Source organism: Mirounga angustirostris, unplaced genomic scaffold (genome assembly GCF_029215605.1).
Source record: "Mirounga angustirostris isolate CCGP_5_RB_7025 unplaced genomic scaffold, mMirAng1.0.hap1 SCAF_16, whole genome shotgun sequence".
NCBI classification, from domain to species: Eukaryota; Metazoa; Chordata; class Mammalia; order Carnivora; family Phocidae; genus Mirounga; species Mirounga angustirostris.
Genome location: NW_026991724.1, coordinates 53,393,475 through 53,414,474, shown reverse-complemented (window position 1 = coordinate 53,414,474; position 21,000 = coordinate 53,393,475). Strand labels below are relative to the sequence as shown.

Below are 21,000 nucleotides of genomic sequence, written 5' to 3'. Positions count from 1 at the left end.
ACCCTGAAAGTAGTTGTGAATTGGAAAACGGAGCCTTTTTTTCCTGGTAAGCCAGGGCCTCCCAGGGCAGCTCCAGATTGGTAACACTCCTAAAAATCTGCAAAAGTAAACGTAAATGCTCCTCACAGGACTCAGGTCGATATCAAGTAATGAGTTCAGAGTCAAAGACCACCAGCACAGAAGCAAGGACGGTAAGTTAGAGTCCACAGAAAGAACAATTAACAGATGTGAGATCCCCACTGCCGGGACTCCAAGTCCTGGAATGGTTGAGTTTGTAATGTACCATAATGTGCAAAATGGTGAGAGAAACAAAGGACATTATCTAAGTTATCTTGTGCTGTGTAACAAATTACCTCAACACTTAATGGCTTAAAACAACACTAATTAGGGGCACCTGGGTGGCTCAGTCATTAAGCATCTGCCTTCAGCTCAGGTCATGATCCCAGCGTCCTGGGATCGAGCCCTGCATCGGGCTCCCTGCTCGGCGGGAAGCCTGCTTCTCTCTCTCCCACTCCCCCTGCTTGTGTTCCCTCTCTCGCTGTGTCTCTCTCTCTCAAATAAATAAATAAAATCTTTAAAAAAAAAAAAAAGAAATTACCCAGAATATAATATTAGGAAATGAAAAATATTTTTAAAATTTGAAAATGGATATGGGGGCTAGAAAGAGAAGGTCTAACAATTTTCTAACCTGAGGCAGAAATGGGGAAAAAAGAGAATATAGGACAAACAACTTTTTTTCAAAGATTTTATTTATTTATTTGAGAGAGAGAGAGCATGAGTAGGGAGAGGAGCAGAGGGAGAAGCAGACTCCCCACTGAGCTTAGAGTCCAACATGGGCTTGATCCCATGACCCTGAGATCATGACCTGAGTTGGACACTTAACAGATTGAGCCACCCAGGCGCCCCAAGGAGAAGCAACATTTTAAGAGTTTATTGCTGTATATTTTCTAGAATTGATTAGAAGTTAAAAAAACAAAATGACTGGGACACCTGGCTGGCTTAGTCCATAGAACATGCAACTCTTGATCTCAGGGTTCTGAGTTCAAGCCCCACGTTGGGCAGAGAGATTACTTAAAAAAAAAAAAAAGTGTAAGCAAAGCAAAACATGAATTCTTGGATCCCGGAAGCACAGAATATAAAATTACATTTTAAAAAAACTGCTCACTTTGACTCACTGTAGTTAAAGACTGAAGAGTACCCAGAGTGAAAGAACAGACCTCCACAAAGAAATTATTTTTTTTAAAGATTTTATGTATTTATTTATTTATTTGAGAGAGAGAGAATGAGAGACAGAGAGCATGAGAGGGAAGAGGGTCACAGGGAGAAGCAGACCCCCCGCTGAGCAGGGAGCCCGATGTGGGACTCGATCCCAGGACTCCAGGATCATGACCTGAGCCGAAGGCAGTCGCTTAACCAACTGAGCCACCCAGGCGCCCTCCACAAAGAAATTATATGTACAGGGGCACCTGGGTGGTTCAATCGTTAAGCGTCTGCCTTCAGCTCAGGTCATGATCCCAGGGTCTTGGGATCAAGTCCCGCATCGGGCTCCCTGCTCAGCGGGAAGCCTGCTTCTCCCTCCCCCACTCCCCCTGCTTATGTTCCCTCTCTCGCTGTGTCTCTCTCTGTCAAATAAATAAGTACAATCTTAAAAAAAAAAAAAAGGAAGTATATGTAGAATTAGAGCCAACTTCTTAACAGCAAAAATAGAAACTACAAGGTTTAGACTCGGAAAAAATTAACTATCACTCTGGGGGTACCCAGGTGGCTCAGTCAGTTAAGCGTCCTACTCTAGATTTTGGCCTGGATCGTGAACTCAGAGTCGTGAGATTGAGCCCCATAGAGTTGGGCTCTTTGCTGAGTGTGGAGCTTGTTTGAGATTTTCTCTCTCTCTCCTTCTGCCCCCCCATGCTCTCTCTTTTTCTCTCTCTCAAAAAAAAATTTAACTATCACCCCAGAACTGTATGATAATGAAGGTGGGGTAAAACATCCCAGGTAATAAAAACAGAATTTAACTCCAAGAGACTTTCTAAAGGATGTGATAATATGATATAGTAAGAAATATAGGGGCGCCTGGGTGCCTCAGTCATTAAGCGTCTGCCTTTGGCTCAGGTCATGATCCCAGGGTCCTGAATCGGGCTCCCTGCTCAGTGGGAAGCCTGCTTCTCCCTCCCCCACTCCCCCTGCTTGTGTTCCCTCTCTTGATGTGTTTCTCTCTGTCAAATAAATAAATAAAATCTTAAAAAAAAAAAAAGAAATATATATTTGCTCCTTGTCCCACTTCCTGGCCCAGAGTTCCTAAAACCCTTGTAATTTCCTGAGCATTAAGGGTGGTAGGAGCATTTTTTATTGTAATATATGGCCTCAGTGTCCTATTGGTTCCTCACACAAGAACTTCTAAGACCCTTGGGATCTCTGCAGTGAAAAGAGTGTCTTTTGGTAGGCTGATGAAATGACTAGTGGCTGGGGTCCCCTAGATAGCTTCAGAATGGGACTGGTCACCAGAAGGACCAAGGCATGATTCAAGGGTTGGAACTTTCAGCCCCACCCCCTGAAGCCCTGGGGATTGAGTTAATCAACAATGGCCAATGATTTAATCAACCATGCCTACCTAATGAAATCTGCATTAAAAGACCTAGGGCGCCTGGGTGGCTCAGTTGGTTAAGCGACTGCCTTCAGCTCAGGTCATGATCCTGGAGTCCCGGGATCGAGTCCCGCATCGGGCTCCCTGCTCAGCAGGGAGTCTGCTTCTCCCTCTGACCCTCCTCCCTCTCATGCTCTCTGTCTCTCATTCTTTCTCTCGCAAATAAATAAAATCTTTAAAAAATTTTTTTAAAAAAAGAAAAATATTCAATGAAGGCATAAAAAAGTCACAGTTACAATGCTGACAACACTTAGTTGGTTAGTCTGGATGGAGTTTAACAGAGGTAAACTGCTATATGCTCTTTGTAGTATATGAGAGAGCATTTAAGATCTTGTTTAACTTTTTGCTGAATTGTGTATGGTAAAGTTTCAAGGGTAACCAATAAAAACAAAAGAGAATTAGAGTGTATACATTTGAAACCAGAAGAGAGAGGGAAAAATGGATTGAGGAAATGAAAAAATAATCCAGGAAAAGATAAGAAAGGAGGAAAAAGCTTTAAAAAGGCAGGACGATAAGAAATATAAAAATAAAATGGTAGAAATAAATCCAAATATATCAGTAGTCATAATAAATATAAATGGACTAAAGAAAAATTCATAAAACTACAGGGAGAAATTGAGATTTTACTTCATTTTTAAAAAGATTTATTTATTTTAGAGAGAGAGAGAGAGCATGTGAGCAGGTGGGTAGGGCAGAGAGAGAGAATTCCAAGCAGGCTCCATGCTGAACCCAGAGCCCAATTCGGGGCTCGATCCCACAACCCTGAGATCATGACCTGAGCTAAAATCAAGAGTTAGATGTCCAACTGACTGAGCCACCCAGGCATTCCGAACTCATTTTAAAAAAGTAATCTCTGCACCCAACCCAGTCTGAGTGGGGCTCAGACTCATTGCTCCAAGATCAAGGGTTGCAGGCTCCTCAGACTGAATCAGCCAGGTGCCTCCCTACTCATTTGCTATTTTGTGTACATTTCTTCCTCTAAAAGTTTGATGCAATTTAGTGTGCGGATAAACATCCTAATATTATCAGCTGTTACAAATCAAATCTAGAGAGAGGCACCTGGATTGTTCAGTAAGTTAAGGGTTGTCTGACTCTGGACTTTGGCTCAGGTCATGATCTCAGGGTTGAGAGATGGAGCCCCTTGTTGGGCTGTGGGCTCAGCGGAGAGTCTGCTGGAGATTCTTCCCCTCTGCCCCTCCTGCTCATGCTCTCTCTCTAAAATAAATAAATAAATCTTAAAAAAAAAAAAAATCAAATCTAGAATGCAGGCAAAACATGTCTGAAAGGAAACATGTTTTTTTTTTTTAAAGATTTTATTTATTTATTTGAGAGAGAGAGAGCATGAGAGGGGGAGGGGCAGAGGGAGAAGCAGACTCCCCGCCGAGCAGGGAGCCCGATGCGGGACTCGATCCCGGGACTCCAGGATCATGACCTGAGCCGAAGGCAGTCGCCCAACCAACTGAGCCACCCAGGCGCCCAGGAAACATGTTTTTTAACATTACTATATATTTCACAAATACATTTGGGTGAATGAAGGCCATATTCTCACAAAATAGAAAAGTTCTAGCTGATTAAATTCACAACTAAATGAAATTTTACTTTATCAGTTTAAACACACAGAGGAAGGAAACTAATGTATGTCAATACAGGACTGGCTAAATCGATTTTGTTACATGCATAATGTTGATTATAAAAAGACATTTTAAAAAAACAACATATATTTATTTGGTCTAATGAGAAAAAGTTTGAAGGCAACATTAGCACCCGTGATCGTATTTGTCAAAAATCTGTGAATGTTCTGTGTTAAACTGTCAAATTTTTATTTCGGGAAAGGGCTTGGGAAGGAGTATTTTCACGTTCAGCATGCTGCACGAACATGTATAAATTTATGACAGAAATAATCTTGTTTTTATGATTCTGGAAAATAAAGGATTTCATCTTTCTTTTTCTAATAACAAAAACAACCGGCTCCTTTGGTGGTTGCTAGGCAACAGTGGCCGGACCAAACCATCCCGCGAGGGTGAAGGGGGAGATGGTATTTCTCTGGGATCTGCTCGAGATTCGTCATGCGGCCATCTTGGAGTCGGGCACTGCTCTCTGCAGCCTTAGACTGGAAATTAGACGGAAAGTGGTTGCTAGGCAACGCCTCGGCGCCCCCCCCCCGCCACCATCTTTGAGTGGGGCACAGCTGTTTATCAATTTAGAATGTAAAACATCCTAGCCTACCTGTCGCTTGCTAGACAACGCCTCGGCGCGGTCACTGCTTTCAAGCCGGGCTCTTCATTCTCTTCTTTAAATAAATGGAATCAAAACATTAGGGGGAAACTACGAAGTTTTACACGCACGATGGGCGCCATCTTTGTTAGGGGCAGGTGACTTCCGGTTGAGGCGGAAGAGAACCTAATGGGGCTTGGGGAGGTGCTGGAATAGAGACTGAGGGTGGGTTTGAGTTGGATGAAGAAGGCGGGAAATCTACTTCTCTTCCAATCAGCTCCCCATCTCGCCCTCTGGCGGCTTCGGACGGCCGACCGGCCGCCCGACTTGGTGTGACTACGGGCATACGCCAAGGTGGTCACTGACTGCCCCCACGAGGGGACTGGAGGGGGTTCCAGATGGGCGAGGAGGGGACAGAGGGCACCGTACATCTGCTTTGCCTTGCGGCCACCAGCGGAGTCCCCTTATTCTGCAGAAGCAGCCGCGGCGGCGCCCCCGCCCGCCAGCAGGTGGGGCCCTGGACCCCTGGATCTTCAAAATAGAAATGGGCTAGGCCCTTGGACTCTGTGTCGTCAAGGGAGTAGGGTCTGGAGAAGTTTCAGAGTTGAGTTTAGAGGGCCAAGGGTGCAATGACTGCACTAATAATCCTGGTTCCCAGAGGAGGAGGGGCCAGGGGATATAGAAAGAGGAGGGGGCTGGGGCCCTGGACACTTGGGTTCCAAGGTGGAGGGGACTGGGCTCCTGTCTAATGTTCCCAACTTTTCCCCAGCTCCCGTTCTCTGTCATCGGTTCCCTCAATGGAGTACACATGTTTGGGCAGAATCTCGAGGTGCAGCTGAGCTCTGCAAGGACGGAGGATACGACCGTGGTGTGGAAAAGCTTCCATGACAGGTCTCCAAGCTGTAGCTTTTGGGGCAGGGCCAGGGCCTGGGTGATGGCCCCTGTTGAAGATGACCCTGAGGCCTACGGGCTCTCCAAGGCCAGCTGTTTACTTGGCTGTGGAATCTTCAACAAGCCAGTTACCCTCTCCGATCCCTAAGTTTCTCTGTATGAGAAGCAGGTTATGCTGGCTGGCAAAAGATGTAGCTGGCATCCAGGATCAAGGGCAGACTTTACTCTCCTCACGGCCCTGTTTGCCTGGCCTGGACTCATTCTTCCTTCTCACCTTCCTTTCTCACAGCATCACCCTCATTGTTCTGTCATCTGAGGAGGGCACCTCGGAGCTGAGGCTGGAGAGACTACTCCAGATGGTGTTTGGGGCCATGGTGAGACTCCCCAGCCCTCTTCCCCAAACCCAGAAATCTGAGCTCTCAGCATCCTTCTCCCTCACACCAGGAGTCCAGATCCATACCCAGCCCCGGCTCTCTTACTTGGTTCTTCTAGGTTCTTCTTGTAGGACTCGAAGAACTGACCAATATCCGCAACGTAGAGAGACTGAAGAAGGAGTTGAGGGTGAGGCTGCAGGATGGGAGCGTGGAAGTTAGGATCCCAGGTCACTGATATTCGGAAACTACAGTTCCCAGGAGCCCCTGGGGCAGCCTGGTCACTGACTCTAGAGCCAGGCCCAGCAGGGCTAGTTTTCTGAAGGGGAGGCAGCAGATCTGGGGCCCACCTGGGTCCTAAGCTCCTCCCTCCTCCTCCTGCTAGGCCAGTTACCGCCTCATTGACAGTTTCCTGGGGGACTCTGAGCTCATCGGGGACCTGACCCAGTGTGTGGACTGCGTGGTTCCTCCAGAGGGGTCTCTCCTGCAGGTACTGAGAATGTGTTGGGAACCCTTAAACCTGTCACTGGCCCTGGCTCGGTCCTCATCCTCTTACCCCTGGATCATTGCCTCGACCTTTTCTCCTCCTTTGGGCTTCCATTCCAACCCCCACTTGGCCCCAGAAGGGTCTTTCTACACGGAGAACTGACCCCACCCCTCTCCAGCTCACAGCCCTCCCATGGCTTCCATCACCCCCAGGACAAGCTCCCGTCCCCGCAGCCTGGTGTTTGAGGACCTGTGGAATCTGAAACCCACCACCATGCTCACCCTGACCTCTGCTAACTCCACAGTCCACCTTCACCCAGCTGCCTCAGGGGTCCCACGGACCCCAACAACTTCCCAGCTTCCTTGCTTGGCACATGCTGTTCCTTTTGCTGGTGAATTTCCATCTATCTTTCCTTAAATACCGCTCTTGTTGATGCCCCTGGCATGGCCACCTCTCATGATGTGACTAGGAGCTGACGACTCGACCTCTCCTAGCTGGAGTAGGTGGTTGATTGCGCCTACTTGACACAGGGGAGGATTCAATAAACCGCAGCTGCGGCTGTTGTGATTATTAGCTTCAGTAACACGTGTCAGGCTAGGGAGCAGCCACCCTACCTGTTTAACTTTACAGTGTGACTCGGGGATGGTACCTGTGTGTGAAGGTGAAGGCCCAGGGAGGGTGAGGCACGTGAGCATGCCACTAGGCAAACTCTGAATTGTATGCCCGTCTCTTCACACTCCTCGCCCACCTGGGAAGTCACTGCCGCCCCTGCTCATGTCTCCTGACCCAGGAAGCCCTCTCTGGGTTCGCCGAAGCGGCGGGCACGGCCTTTGGCAGCCTGGTCGTGTCGGGCCGGGTGGTGGCAGCAACAGAAAGCTGGTGGCGGCTGGGGACGCCGGAGGCCGTGCTGCTCCCCTGGCTGGTGGGGTCCCTGCCGCCGCAGGCAGCTCGAGACTATCCGGTGTACCTGCCGCACGGGAGTCCCACGGTGAGTTGGGGGGGGTCGGGGCGCCTGGGACAGGTGGGAGCAAAGGGCCTAGAGGCCGGGAGGCGAGGAGGCGGGGCTTCGGCGGGAAGGGGCGGAGCTCCGGCCAGCCCCTGCTGCGGCCCCCTTCAGGTCCCGCACCGGCTTCTGACCCTGACGCTGCTGCCGGGCTTGGAGCTGTGTCTGCTCTGCGGGCCGCGCCCTCCCCTCAGCCAGCTGGATCCGCAGGTGAATCCGGCCCATGTCCCCGCTTTTCCCCTATGACACGCTCCGCTCGCCAGCCGCGGCCCTTCTCTCAGCACCCCGCCCTGCCAGCGTTCTCCACTCTGGGCCCGCCCCTCGTCAGCCCCGCCCCCCCACCAGGGCCCGCCCCCCGCGGACTGCGTTCCAATCACCTTCCCGCCAGCCCCGTCCCTCTATCGCTCTCATTCCATCCTTCCAGGCTTCACCCTTTCCTTGGTCCCCTCGGCCTCCCGCCCTCGTGGGCCCCGCCTCTCCTCCCTGGCCACGCCCCCTTCCCTGGTACCCGCCCCTGACCTCACCCACCGGCCTCGCCTCAGCTTTTGGATCGCTGGTGGCAGCCAGTGCTAGACCCGCTGCGGGCCTGCGTGCCGCTGGGACCTCGAGCGCTGCCCGCTGGCTTCCCCCTGCACATGGACATCCTCGGGTAGGGCTTGGACGGGGGTGTGGTCTGGGGGGTCCTCATCCCCTCTGCCCTGGCCATGACACCCCCTTTCTCACAGGCTGCTGCTTCTCCACCTGGAACTGAAACGTTGCCTCTTCACGGTGGAGCCCTCTGCGGATCAAGGTGACTGAGAGGAGGGTGAGGCCGGGAGGAGCTTGGGCCCAGGAGGGGCTCTCTGTCACCCTCTCTTCCCCCCAACCAGAGCCTTCTCCTGAGCATCGTCGGCGCCTCCTGCGCGCCTTCTACACCTTGGTCACCGCCTCGCACTTCCCACCAGGTGTGCCCCCTTTGCGCACTCCTGGGACACCGAGTGTCCGCTCACACAAGGGAGGACGGGGGCATCCACACTGATGGGGGGTGTTCCACAGAGCCTAGATGAGGAAGGAAAAGTTGAGGCCCTAGGGAGACAAAGGAGGGACAGAGGACTGGCCCCTCCTAGCTGCCTGACTCCACCTCCCCCACCTTCCCCGCATAAAGTGGGGCAGAGGCTCCCCCCCCCTCCCTCGGAGGGTTCCAAGGGCTGTGCCTGGAGTCCAGTGCCTGGTACCTGGTCAGTATACCTGCATGTCTGTGATCTGTATTGCTAAGCGGACTGTCCAGGGCTGCACAGAGCATCCCCAGGAGGGAGGGGGGATGGAGGCTGGCTGGGAAGAAGGGGGAGAAGGTCCATGTCCTTCTTCAGGCAACTGACAGCTGGCTGGAGCCATGAGGCCCTTGCCCGTCAGGAGTCAGACTTAGGCTCAGGGTGTGGTGTTGCTCCTGCAGGTTGGCATTCTAGTTGTCTGGGCCCCACTGGTCACCTTGGCCCTTCCTTTCCTTCCTCCAGAGCCGGGGTCACCAGAGGAGAAGGTGGAGGATGCGGCCCAGAGGAGCCAGGTGCCGAGAGCCTGCTACCTGGTGTCCGGGCCCGAGGAGCCAGGCACGGGATGGCGGCTGGTGGCTCTGCAGTCGGGGCCGCGGCGGCTGCTACTGCTGTCCGCCCAGAGTCCCACACACGCGCTGCGGGGCTTGGCCACCCACACACTGCATGCCCTCACCCCACTCCTCTGACCCCTGGCCGTGAGCCGGTCACACAGACACAGCTATTAGCGTCTCTCTGTTTATTCGCTCACAATAATACACAGCCCCTGGATGGGGGGGCAGGAGGGGCTACGATGGGGTGGGGTGGGAGGGGAGGAGGCGCCCACTTCCCTGGCCCCTCTCCCCTCTGTGCTTAGGGGGGAAAAGGGAGGGAGGGGGCTCCCCCTTACCCCCCAGAATGTAAACAGCAGCAGATGAACAAAAATAAAAATACAAAAGGCCAGAGAAAGGTTCCAGGCGTCCCCCCACCCCTGGGGTCTTCCCTGTCACCAGTGGAGGTCCCCTCGCTGCCCCATCCACCAAAGCTGCCTCAGTCCTAGGGGCTGCCCGGCGCCGGCCACATCCCCGGGGGGCAGAGTCCAGGGCTCAGAACTGCTGGGCCAGCAGCTCACACAGGTGACGGGAGACAGGTTCCTTGCTGGTGCGCAGGGTCAGCCGGTACATCTGGGTGGGGGACATGGCGGTGCAGACTCAGGGAGGAGGCAGAGTGGACAGAGAGCCCGGGAGAGGAGGATACAGGGAGATAAAGGAGAAAAAAGGAGAAAGGGATCAGAAAGGTGATGGAAGGAGGCAGGAATAAAAACAACACAGGAGGGAGAGGGTGAAGGGTAAAAGTGAGACCCAGAAGGGTGGAAAAGGATGTGGCGAGGAAGACAGTAGATAGAGAACACAGGGACAAAGAGCAGAAGGGCAGGATTAAAAACGAGCACACTGAGGCAGGGGGTAGTCAGTCTCAGGGGCACCTCCCAGACCACCACTCACCTGAGCCTGGGCATTGGGCTCTAGCCGGAGCAGACAGCCCACCTGCAGGGCTTTAGTCTGGATGATTCCAGCCCCCACGAAGTTCTCAGGGTTGGGGTCCACATTGTCCAGGAGAGCAGAGCCAAACCCCAGGAGCTGGGGAAGAAGGGTAGCCGTCAGAGGGTGCCAGATCTGGGAGCCACCGGGCAGTAGCAAACCGGGGTTCCCCTGAGACCTTTGTGATTCCCATTTTACAGATGGGAAAGCTGAGGCACGGAAAAATGGGTACCGCTCCCCAAGCCCCAGTTAGGGAGAGGTCGGCCTGGGCTGTGAGTCCAGGGGCCCCTCTCCTGTCTCGCCCAGTGGTCACTCACTTTTGCCTTAGTGACTTCTGCATCCATGGGGTGGTTGGCTTTGAAGATTTTCTGCGCCTCCTGTTGGGGACTGGGGGTGGGGAAAGGTTCGGGTCAGGTGCTTGGAAGGCCCCGCCCCGCCCCCCTGAAGTGCAGGTGCGGCTCGGCACCCCCTCACTGCTCACAGGCTCAGCTGCTTCCAGCGCTGGAAGAAATCCTGGGCCGCCATCTCCGTGGGCTGGAAGAACTTGTTGATGGTCACCGGGAGCTTCAGGGTGAGGGACTGGGGGGCGCCCCCGTACCTGGCATGGGGGCGGGAGCAAGGAGGCTCCATCAGAGCCCGGCCCCCATTCAGGAGACCACGGCCGCTCAGCAGGGCCCCGCCCGACTCACCGGAAGCGCACGGACAGGAGCGGGGGCGTCAGGAAGTCCCGCAGACACTCGATGTTGAGCACCTGCTGCACCTGCGCCCCGCCGTCCACCTGCGCGGCCACGCGCTTGGTCTGCACTGCCAGCTGTAGCCGCCGGGGGTCAAGGAAGCCGGAGCGAGGTGGCGACCCCCCCTCCCCTCCGCGGTCTTGGCCACGAACCCCTGCTGGTTCTGAACCCCAGCCCGCAGGCCACTGAGAAGCCGGGCCTGCCCTCCCGGGCGCATCGTGCAAGGCCCAAACTTCAAAGCCCTTAAGTGAGACCTCCGGCCACCCCCCTGGGTGCCTACTCCGGCCTTTCATGATGGGCGCAGGGACCTCCATTATGGCACGTGTCACACCGTATTAGGGCAGAAGCCCTTCCGGGGCTGGGATGGCTGACTTGAGTTTGAATCCTGGATCTTACCACCCCTGGGACTCTGGGCAAGCTACTTTACCTCTTAGCCTCAGCTGCAAAATGACACAGTGTCCTCAGCATTCAGTGAAATAATCCGGCACGCTCACTTGTTCGTGTGTCTGGCACACGGTCAGGGCACCAAAAATGGCGGCAGCGTTATTACATCTACCTTCAAGCTGACAAGGGTGGGGTCTTAGGCATCTCCCGCCCCTGTCCCCCACCCATGCCCAGCACAGAGCTGAGCCTGCCTGGAGTTCTGGAGATGTTGATGAGGGCTGGCTGAATGAGGCAAAGGACTGAAAAGGTCCTCAAAGCTTTGGGGCCTAACCCCTGTCATTTCGTGGGCGTGAAATGACAGGGAAAGGAGGACTGACACCTTCCTTTATGCCAGCCACCCTTCCAGAGTTTTCCAACCACACTGACCTTCACAACGCTATGAGAAGGAAGAGGGTCTACACTTCAGACAGGGGACAAGTGACTGGCTCAGATCACAAAGAAGGCCCTGCTCAGCATCCAGACCTGCAGGCCTGGCTCTTGAATGCAGGAGGCAATGGAATCGTGAGTGTGAAGCCCAGTGGAGGACAAGGTCAGGACATGGAAGAGGCCTGACAGGGACAAACAGACACACCTATCCCATCACTTCACTGTCCTCAGGCTGTCCTGGGGAGAAGAGGCCCACCCGTCTCACAGACGACACTGTATCTCAAACAAGTAACGCGGGTTCTCAAGAAGACTGAACAGGGTTCTGGACCTGGGTCCATCTGCTTCCCAGTGGCCAGGAAGGCAGACCGGGAGGGTCAGGGCTCGGGGGAGGGGGCTGGGCCAGGCCGGGAGGATATGAGTCTGGAGGTCTCCAGGGTGGACGACAGTGGGCGAGAAGTTCTGGAACTGCACGGACGTCTTGTTGCCATAGAAGAGATACATACGGCCTGCAGAGGGTGGGGAGGGGCAGGGCTCCATCTGACTTCCTTCAACCTCCTCTCCAGATGCCACCCAAACCCAGGTGTCCCCGAAACCCTATCCCCACACTGCCCCCCTCCGGACGCACCCAAGTTCTGCCGGAACTCCGACTTGACTCCAATCTGCAACAGCTGGTTCTCAAACAGGACCCCATTATTCTTGCACACGAACCTAGGTGGGGGCGGCAGGGAGTTCAGGATGCCAGGGGTGCCTGTCTGGGCCCGTCTCAGTGCTCCCCACCTGTCCCCATTCCCTCCTGATCTTTCCCATGACTCACTTATTCAGCAGCTCATCGGCTTCTGGGATGGGCGGCCCGATGTCCTCAGGACCTGGGCTGCAGGTGGGGAAAGCAGTGAGACGGGAAGAAGTTGGGGGGCTAGAGAAGACCCAAGCTAAAGGTGGGAGACAGTAACCCCTCAAAGGACAGAACCCCAGAATCCACAGACCCAGATTCCCACAAAGAACCCCAGAATCAGACTGGCGATTGCCTCTAATGGGAATAGGACTCTGGTGTGTACCACCACCCCTGCCCCACGTCAGAGGACCCCGACTTTCACTCCCCTCCAAATCCTTGCCTCTGCAGCTCATCAGGAACCCCTTGATAAGAGCCTGAAGTCCCCTAACCCTCCCTGGGGACACAGATCTGCCCCCCAACCCTGAGGCCACCCCTTACTCAGCAGCTGGAGCTGGGTCAGCCAGCAAAGCCATGGGGCTCTCAGGGGCAGGCGGCTCCAGCTCGCTGGGCCATCCAATCCCAGAGCAGACAAGAGAAGACAGGTGTGGCAGGCAGCCAATCCCAGAGAGGCAGCAGAGGGCGGGGGGGGGGGGGGGGAGAGAAAGAGGGAGGAGGGAAAGAGAGAAGGAAGAGCAGGCTGAGACATGGCGAAGGGGGAAGGACGACACAGGGTGGCCAGGGTCAGCCAAGAGTCCAGAGTGGCCAGAGGGAGAGAGGAGGCCGGGGGAAGTGGCAGCCACGGCGACAGAGGCACAGGGACAGGGAGGGAGGAGGGGGCTGTGAGGGGGCAGACGGAAAAGGGGCAGCCCGGGGGCCCGGGCCGGCGGTACCTGAGGAAGGCCTCCTCGGGGGTGGGCCCCAGGCTGGGCTGGGCAGCCGGGCCGTCGGAGAAGACGTCCACCAGGAGGTTCCCTGCACCCGAGGTCGCTGGGGGTGCGGCTGGAGGAGGGGCTGCCCGCAGCCCCAGGAGGTCGGCAGAGGGTGAGGGCGTCGACTGCAGGGAGGTGCAGGGGGAGGTGAGAAGGGATAGCACCCGGCGGCCCCAGCCCCGATGGCCCAGCCCCTGGGACTCACCACAGTGCTAGGGGTGGGCTCCACGCCCCCGTTGATGTCATTGCTGCTGGGGTCCCTCCGGCCATCATCCAGGGCGCTGCCAGCCCCGGGCCCCTTCTTGCGTTTCAGCTTGGCCAGGATGGACGACTCCCGCTCTGGGAAGGGCGGCATCTCCTCCAGCACCGTGGCCTGTGGGGTCAGAGGGCGAGAGCAGGTCGGGGGCAGCTCGGTGGCAGGGGAGAGGGCGGCCAAGGCGCAGGGGTGGAGGAGGGGCACGCGGGGGCCGCGGCGCTGACCAGGACATCCGTGCTGGCCACCGAGCTGAGCGTGAGGTACTCGACGGCGCGCTGCTGAAGCTCTACGTCAGCGTTGCGCAGCTGGGAGCCAGCCCGCAGCACGCCCTGGATGGTGGCCTTGGTCTCCGGGAAGAGGTTGATGAACTTGATGTAGGTGGACAGCAGCAGGGCCCGGGTGGCCACGCTGCAGAGGTGGAACTTGGAGTGCAGCAGAGAGAACTGCACTGGGGGGCTGGGGAGGGTGGAGGGGCGTCAGCACATGGCTCCCCTGCCTCCTCCCGGGGGTGCCGCCCCAGCAGAGGCCACCCAGGGCGGTGGCCATCGCAGCGCTCTGTCCCAGAGGCTCCTGGGAGCTGGGTTGTCTCGCAACCACCGGACGGTTGTGCGAGGGGCTGAGAGGATCCCCGGGGGCCCCATCACCACCAGCCCCGCACCCCTCAGAAGTGCATGTGTTTACCGCCTCACCTGGAGCGGGGGTCCCCAGCAATCAGATTCCCAAACTCCCCGAGGATGTAGCCGCCGACCTTCACCATGTTCTCATGGCAGGCGGGGGCCTGGAGCGCCTGGAGGCAGGGACGGGGCGGGTGAGGGCAGCCGGGAGCGGTGTGCCCTGACTTAGGATTGCTCAGCGGTGCCAGGTGCAGGGCTAAGCCCGTGACGCCCATTAACTTGTGGAACTCATGAACGCTATGATGTGGGTGGAATAATAGGTGGGGAAACTGAGGCACGGACTAGTTAAGTGACTGGCCTCTGCTCACACAGGTGGTAAAATCGGTGGCACGGGCCCCCTTTCCTGGGGCCGGAGGAGTGGGAAACCACTGGGACATGCAGATCGATGGCTACGCACTGGATGGCCCACACCCACGGCCCGCTGACCCTCACACTGGCCTGTGAGGACCCGGCGCCCAGGTCCCTTGGTGGCCCAAAGGCACCGCTCTGAGGAGGTGGGAGCAGGACGGTGGCCACGGCGGGCTGGCCCCACAGCCCCAGCTGTCCTTGCTCTGCCTCACTGTCCCACTGTAGGGGTGAAGTGGGGGTGAGGCGGGGGTGCTGACCTCAAAGACAGTCTTGGCAGCGTAGCCCTGGACGTCATCACGGTTGGTGACGATCTGCAGCACACGGTACCACACCTCCTCACTCACGTAGTCGCCCGCAATGCGGATGAGGTTGAGGATGGTGTCCACGTACCAGCTATAGTCTACTGCGTACTTCTCGGCCAGGATGGCCACCTTCAGCACCTGCCAGCCGGGAGGGAGGACAGGTGTGAGTGTGTGCACACGACAGTCAAACTGGAATAACCAGGTCTGGCCTCACCACTGTCCCCATCCGGAGACCCCAGGAGGCTCAGCCCCCAGCCCCTCCTCCCTGAGATCCAGAAGTCCAGGTGCTCAGCCCCTCCCGGAACTTACAATCTCTTCACGGATGGCATAGTCCGCCGTCTCCAGGTACCGCAGCATTTCTGACACGATCTGCTTGGCGTTGCTCCGGTCACACATGGCATAGAGGAGGTCAGCGGCCCGCTGTCGCACACTGACGTCCCGCTCCGTCTGAGGGAGGAGAGCAGGTGCGGTATGTTCTAGGCTCTGCAATGGCCTCTGAGCCCTGCACCTCTCTGAGGGAGCAGAGACACAGGCCAGCGTGCAGGGCGTGGCCTGGGGCAGGCTCCAACGTGGCGTACCTTGAGAGCATTGATGACGGTGTCGATGTGGGTCTTGACCGCCTCATGGGAGAACTCGGAGCTGGCCAGCGTGCACATACTCTCCAGGGCCAGGTAGCGCAGGTTGGTCTCCCGGTGCTGCAGGAACTGGCCCAGCTGGTTACAGGCCCGCACCAGGAGGTTGGGCTCACTGCCAACAAGAAGCAGAAACGGGGGGAAGTGAGAAGGTGGAGGACATGGGCCCAGCTGACCCATCCCACATCACCTTCAGGACCTGAGTCTTAACTCTTGCCCTCCGTTCCCATCATGACCACTCCTGGCGACCCAGACATCTGGGCCGTTGGGCCCAAATGAAGAGAGTCGGGAATTCTGCTTTTTCCAGGAGGGGTCCAGCACCACTCTGGGGAGGTAACAATTCACAGCTTCATCATCCTCCTATCTCGAAGTCACGATTCCCAGCACTATTATCCTAGGACGTAGGAGTCCAGGCCCCCGGGCCCCTGGGCCCCCAGCCCCCCAGGCAGGCACCTGTCGTAGTGGATGATGAGGCTGATGGTCTCGAAGAGGATGGCATTCTTGGCGTTGGAGTGCTGGACCTTCTTGGACTTGGGGGGCTCCTGGGCCTTGTTGAGCACGGTCTCCAGACACTCCACCAGCCGCCCCTTCACGGCAGCATCCTCTGGGGAAATGGAGGGCATGTTCCAGGATAAGCTCTGTCAGCCCTGCCCATGTGCGGGGCAAGGGGCCACCCCAGGGCTCTCATCTTCCACAGGAAGTGTGGGCCCTGCAGCTGTGGGCTGGGGTCTCTGATCCTTCAAGCTCGTCCTCGGTCTCTAGGTGACTGGGGAGGTGGCAGCGGGCCCACAAAAGAGAACACTCCAGACCTCGGCTCTTGTCCTGCTCGGCGCTGACTGCCACCTGTGAGCCTCAGTTTCCCCTTCTGCAGCACTGATACCCTTTAGGTTTCTCACAGGGCAAAGAAACCTTCCCCAGAGACACTGTGAAACCGGGGTCTCCCCGAGCAGCAGTCTGAGCACCTGAGACAGATACATGCCAACCAGGGGCTCACACCAACACCAATAACTGCCATTCCGTGGGGTGCGAGGTAACACCATGTGCATAGAACGGCTGTCAAGTGTTCTAGAGGAAAATGTCACACCCGGATGTATCAGGCGGCTCTCGGGGTAGAGGGATGAACTACAGGACACAAGGCAGCTCTGAGCCAAATCCAGAATGCGGGACACCCTTGCAATGCCAAACTGTCCCGGTTTCTTCAAAAACAGGTAGTGGGATGGGGGGGGGAAGGACTATTCCAGACCCCCAAAACGGACAAAGACATAATGAAATCTAAGTCGTGGCCCTCAATTGTACTGTGTTTTGTTTACGCCATACAAATAAAGCTTGGACAGTGGGCAGGGTGTGGATGGTGCCTGGACAGCAGCTGACACTGTGATCTTGAATCTTCTCAGGTGTGACAAGGGCACTGTGGCTTTGTGCAGTGTTCTTGGGTCTCATGAAATGTGTGTGGGTGTATTTTGGGCAGGCGGAGCATTATGATGTCTGCAACTTATGTCAAGTAAGGGAGCAAGTAAGTGTGTGTTTGAGACAGCAAGCCAACTGGGGCGCCAAGAGCAGCGTTCATGGTCTCCGCTGGGTCTCAGGGGCCTTGCGTGTTCATGACACTGTTCTTGCAAGTGATCTGTTTGAAATTTTTCATAATAAAAAGGTGGGGTGAAGGGCGCCTGGGGGGCTCAGTCGTTAAGCGTCTGCCTTCAGCTCAGGTCATGATCCCAGGGTCCTGGGATCAAGCCCTGCATCGGGCTCCCTGCTCCGCGGGAAGCCTGCTTCTCCCTCTCCCACTCCCCCTGCTTGTGTTCCCTCTCTCGCTGTGTCTCTCTCTGTCAAATAAATAAAATCTTTAAAAAAAAAAAAAAGGTGGGGTGAAAGCCAATGGCACAGAATAAAGGGGCAATTCTTCCAGATTAAGACAGAGCTTTATGAGAAATAATTATATTCGACACTTGTATCTTTTTCTTCTTCTTTTTTTTCTTTAATTTTTATTTTTAAGTAATCTCTGTGCCCAATGTGGGGATCGAAGCCATGACCCTGAGATCAAGAGACGGGTGCTCCACTGACTGAGCCAGCCAAGCCTCCCTCAATACTTGTATCTTGAGGGGCGCCTGGATGGCTCAGTTGGTTAGGCGTTTGACTCTTGATTTCAGCTCAGGTCATGGTCTCAGGGTCATGAGATCGAGCCCTGCACTGGGGTCCGCACTCTGCAGGGAGTCAGCTTCTCTCTCTCCCTCTGCCCCTCCCCCTGCTCCCTCTAAAATAAGTAAATAAATCTTAAAAAAAAAAATTAAAAAAATACTTGTATCTTGATTGGATCCCAGGCTGAACAGCCTGTGAGTATTATGGGGCTAATTAGGAAAATCCACAGTGGGTCTTGGAGACCCCTGGGGAGCTGTTGCGAGCTTCAAGCATGACCACAGAATTGCTGCTGTGAATAAAAGCGCCCACAGTTTTTAGAAATGTGCACCAAGATATTCAAAGGTAAAAACATCATGATGTCTCTAACTCATTTTTAAACACTTCAGGAAAAAAAGAGCAAACTGAGAGCACGCATGCACAGCAAAATGTGAAGTCTGGGTGATGGGTGCGCTCGACTTGTCTGGACGTTGGAGAACTTTTCATAATAGGGCATCGGAAAAATTTCTCGTAGATAAATCGGAGATGGCCTCGCTGGGCCAGCACTGTTTGCTCAGGGCCACGGCTGTAGTTCCGATGACGCAGAGGGTGAGAGTAGGCGAGGTGCCCGCTCTGGGCACAACCCCAAATGATGAGGCGGGACTCCTGCGATGCAAGTGAGCTTACAGATGTGCCCGAGCTCTTCCCTACAGGGTGAGAAGGGCCCAGAAGGGGAACAAGGCTTTCGCAAGGCCACGTGACAAAATTCACCACTGGCTTTCACGGGCTGGGAAGGGCCCCTGGCGTCACTTCCATTATACAGTCAATTAGTGCGTGCACGCGCATACACACACGTGCACACGCAGTCATGCGTTCATAGATACGCACGTGTGCGCACGCACATGCTTGTGCACAGCTGCATGTGAACACTCAGGGCCACACCGCAGGCCCTGACCACAGCAGGTGCTCGGTGCCCTGGCTGAACTGAAGGGAGCTGGTTTATCAGTCACCTACTGTGTGCTGAGCACCTCAGCACGGGGTCCCTCCAAACTGCTCTATGAGGTCAGACAGCTGAGGAAATGGGAGCTCAGGGGGAGCCAGGGCCTATGGGGTAGAGGGAGGGACTTGGATCCAGATGCTGGCATCAGGCTCTGTCTTAGTCGCTGCCTGGGCCTGGAAACGTGACGTCTCATCTCCAAGCCTCAGGCTCCCTGTCTGCATATTGCAGGGATGGCTCCCCCTCGCTAGCCCTGTCAGAGGGCACAGACGCCCCCGGTGCGTTACCTGGCTCATGCTAGGCTCATCATCCCCACGATCGCTGTGACCTTGAGCAATAAGGTCATGAAAATCTCGCACAGAGCTATGCTCATTCAAACAGCACAGCCTGGAATCATCCCTTGATCTGCTGGGGATCTTGGGGACCCTGGGCAAGGACCTCCCCTCCCCCAGCCTTGCTTTTGTCACCCATAAGGCAGGCGTGACAAGAGTCCCTCTGTTACAGGGCTGGAGCAAACAAAAGCGTGGCTTCACAGGGACCCTGGCCCACAGCAGATCCACAAGGCACGATGATCTGTCCGATTCTTTGGGCTGCCCCCCAACACCTACAGCCTCACAGAAACCCTGACAGGCCCCAGGCCCCAGCCTGGGCGGGCTCGGCGGTACCTGGCGGTGGGTAGCACTGTAACAGTCGCAGGAGTTTCACCGACAGCCAGGGCGCCGGGACGAAGTAGTAGGTGTAGTCCTGGAGGTCGGTGGAGGCCGACGAGACAATCTGGGGGCGGAAGAGGGGGTGAGGCATGGACAGGGAAGGGCACGGGGCAGGGGCAGGGCAGAGCCACACTGTCTTCCGAAGTGGGTGCAGGAATCTGAGGCCCAGGGAGGGGAGTGAGGAGGCCTGGAGCACACAGCGAGCAACCTAAGCCAGGGCTCCTGACTTTTCCATGCAATGCTGCTGTCAGGAGGCGAAGTCTCTGCCAACCGAGTCCCTTCTGTGAGCCCCTTACTCCAAACAGGAGCCTCGCAATGCTCTGGGCTCCTCCACAGAACATAGATCACACCAGCTCGCTGCAGACTTGTGTCCCTGTAGCGGTCCCCCACGGCTGGAAGCAGCTCAGGGGTTAGGAAATGGCTCTGACCCTTTTCTGGGTTCCCAGGCCTAATACAAGATCGGACATAAGAAAGGTTCGGGGAAGACGTGGGGACTTAGCAGGAAGAGTGCGGGACTTTTTTCCTTATGGAAAGCTCCTGCTGAAGCTGGGAAATCCCTCCTCCAGGAAGCATTCCCATGTACCATGCCACGATGGCGTGTGCCGGCCCCCAGTGTCCCTGTCCGTGTCTCCCCAACCAGCCCGGCACGCGGGAGCATTCACATGTATGGTGAATGGATGACAAAGCGACTGAATGAGCTGGTGTGTTTGTTCTCTTTGCTTGCGAATCCAGGCCTCTTCTGACCCGCCCAAGAAGTGTTTATACTCACATCCAGGGATCACCTCTCCCAGGAAGCCTTCCTAGACTTCCAGGCTGGGGTAAGTACCTCCTTTGGGGTCTACAATGCCCTGTACTACCTCCGTGACAGCCCAGATCACCTCTTTTATGAAAAGCTTTGCCAGTCGGCCTGCCCTGCCGCATCTCCCCCCACACCCCCCCCGCCCCGAACAGGACAAGGAGTTCCTGGAGGGCTCGGGTCTGACTCATCTGTGTCCCCAGAGCCTGGAACACAGGTGGCCTGAGGGTTTGTTCCCAGGGGCAAAGGTGGTAAGAGGAGCAGAAGGAAGGACAGGAAGGGAAAGGTTTAAGAGACGCAGGAGGAACAGCAGGGAATGCAGAAGGAAGCAAGAGACAGTGAGGTAAGGGGGAAGAGATCAGGACAGCCCCTCTCACCTGTTGGGTGCTCACAACACCCAGGCCCATACTGACATTATACAGACTGATTGCCAGCAGCTACGCTGTGAGCTGGGCACTGGTATTGTCCCCATTGAACAGATGGGGTCAGTGAGGCCCAGAGAAGTGAAGCCACTTGTCTGGGGCCACACAGCCAGGAAGTGGCAGAGCCAGGATGAGCCCAGCTCAGAGGCTGAGTTCATAACCACCATGTGGGGCTGCCTCTGAGGGAGAGTGAGGGGGACCAGGGAGTCGTTCCAGGGGACAGAGATGCCAGGGCCACCTCCCACAGCCCATGACAAGACCACACCCACCCGGCTCAGGCGAGACACAGCCAGGGAGATGCACGTCTTGAAGTCGTCCGGGTTCTTCTTGCAGAGGCAGGTGATGAGACTGACAGCCGCCGTGACCACACCCTGCAGAGGCAGACAAGTGGCAGGTCAGGGCTGTGGGGGGAGG

The 21,000-nt window shown here is 55.9% G+C and overlaps 2 protein-coding genes and 1 long non-coding RNA gene across 16 annotated transcripts in view; 1 reads left to right on the top strand and 2 right to left on the bottom strand.

The window, feature by feature from the left end:
* Positions 1–3,971: 3,971 nt before the first annotated feature.
* Positions 3,972–7,489, bottom strand: LOC123855881 (uncharacterized). The gene is made up of 4 exons (XR_006793597.3): positions 7,353–7,489; positions 6,226–6,313; positions 4,868–4,931; positions 3,972–4,751 (listed from the first exon to the last, which is right to left on the bottom strand). It is a non-coding gene; the product is annotated as an uncharacterized LOC123855881 (long non-coding RNA).
* FUZ (fuzzy planar cell polarity protein) lies at positions 4,954–9,583 on the top strand. Of its 10 annotated transcripts, none has more exons than XR_010408247.1 (11): positions 4,954–5,364; positions 5,625–5,746; positions 6,036–6,120; positions 6,239–6,307; positions 6,503–6,607; positions 7,395–7,592; positions 7,722–7,817; positions 8,032–8,256; positions 8,333–8,397; positions 8,477–8,551; positions 9,101–9,237. XR_010408247.1 is itself a non-coding variant. In XM_045891963.3 (11 exons), the coding sequence occupies exons 1-11, from the start codon at positions 5,254–5,256 to the stop codon at positions 9,322–9,324; spliced, it is 1,257 nt and encodes a 418-aa protein (XP_045747919.1). In that variant the 5' UTR covers positions 4,960–5,253; the 3' UTR covers positions 9,325–9,583. The 10 variants fall into 10 exon arrangements, 9 of the variants coding, with proteins under 9 accessions (XP_064437531.1, XP_064437529.1, XP_064437530.1 ...); XM_045891963.3 differs by having other exon boundaries at positions 4,960–5,364; positions 8,150–8,256; positions 9,101–9,583; XM_064581461.1 differs by lacking the exon at positions 8,477–8,551 and having other exon boundaries at positions 4,956–5,209; positions 9,101–9,583.
* Positions 9,360–21,000, bottom strand: part of AP2A1 (adaptor related protein complex 2 subunit alpha 1) — a 31,958-nt gene continuing 20,317 nt past the window's right edge. Inside the window, exons 6-25 of one of the 5 annotated variants that reach the window (XM_064581456.1) lie at positions 20,856–20,957; positions 19,324–19,432; positions 16,003–16,153; positions 15,749–15,874; positions 15,496–15,664; positions 15,227–15,364; positions 14,873–15,055; positions 14,283–14,380; positions 13,818–14,049; positions 13,543–13,710; positions 13,299–13,462; positions 12,907–12,972; positions 12,511–12,567; positions 12,322–12,404; positions 12,114–12,202; positions 10,842–10,966; positions 10,634–10,750; positions 10,470–10,539; positions 10,117–10,251; positions 9,360–9,798 (exon numbers count right to left, since the gene is read on the bottom strand). In XM_064581456.1, coding sequence (XP_064437526.1) covers positions 9,721–9,798; positions 10,117–10,251; positions 10,470–10,539; positions 10,634–10,750; positions 10,842–10,966; positions 12,114–12,202; positions 12,322–12,404; positions 12,511–12,567; positions 12,907–12,972; positions 13,299–13,462; positions 13,543–13,710; positions 13,818–14,049; positions 14,283–14,380; positions 14,873–15,055; positions 15,227–15,364; positions 15,496–15,664; positions 15,749–15,874; positions 16,003–16,153; positions 19,324–19,432; positions 20,856–20,957 — 2,460 coding nt within the window. In that variant the 3' untranslated portion in view covers positions 9,360–9,720. The remainder of the gene's footprint in view (positions 9,799–10,116; positions 10,252–10,469; positions 10,540–10,633; positions 10,751–10,841; positions 10,967–12,113; positions 12,203–12,321; positions 12,405–12,510; positions 12,568–12,906; positions 12,973–13,298; positions 13,463–13,542; positions 13,711–13,817; positions 14,050–14,282; positions 14,381–14,872; positions 15,056–15,226; positions 15,365–15,495; positions 15,665–15,748; positions 15,875–16,002; positions 16,154–19,323; positions 19,433–20,855; positions 20,958–21,000) is intronic. The other 4 variants (XM_064581457.1, XM_054511511.2, XM_064581458.1 and 1 more) reach the window with 4 other exon arrangements.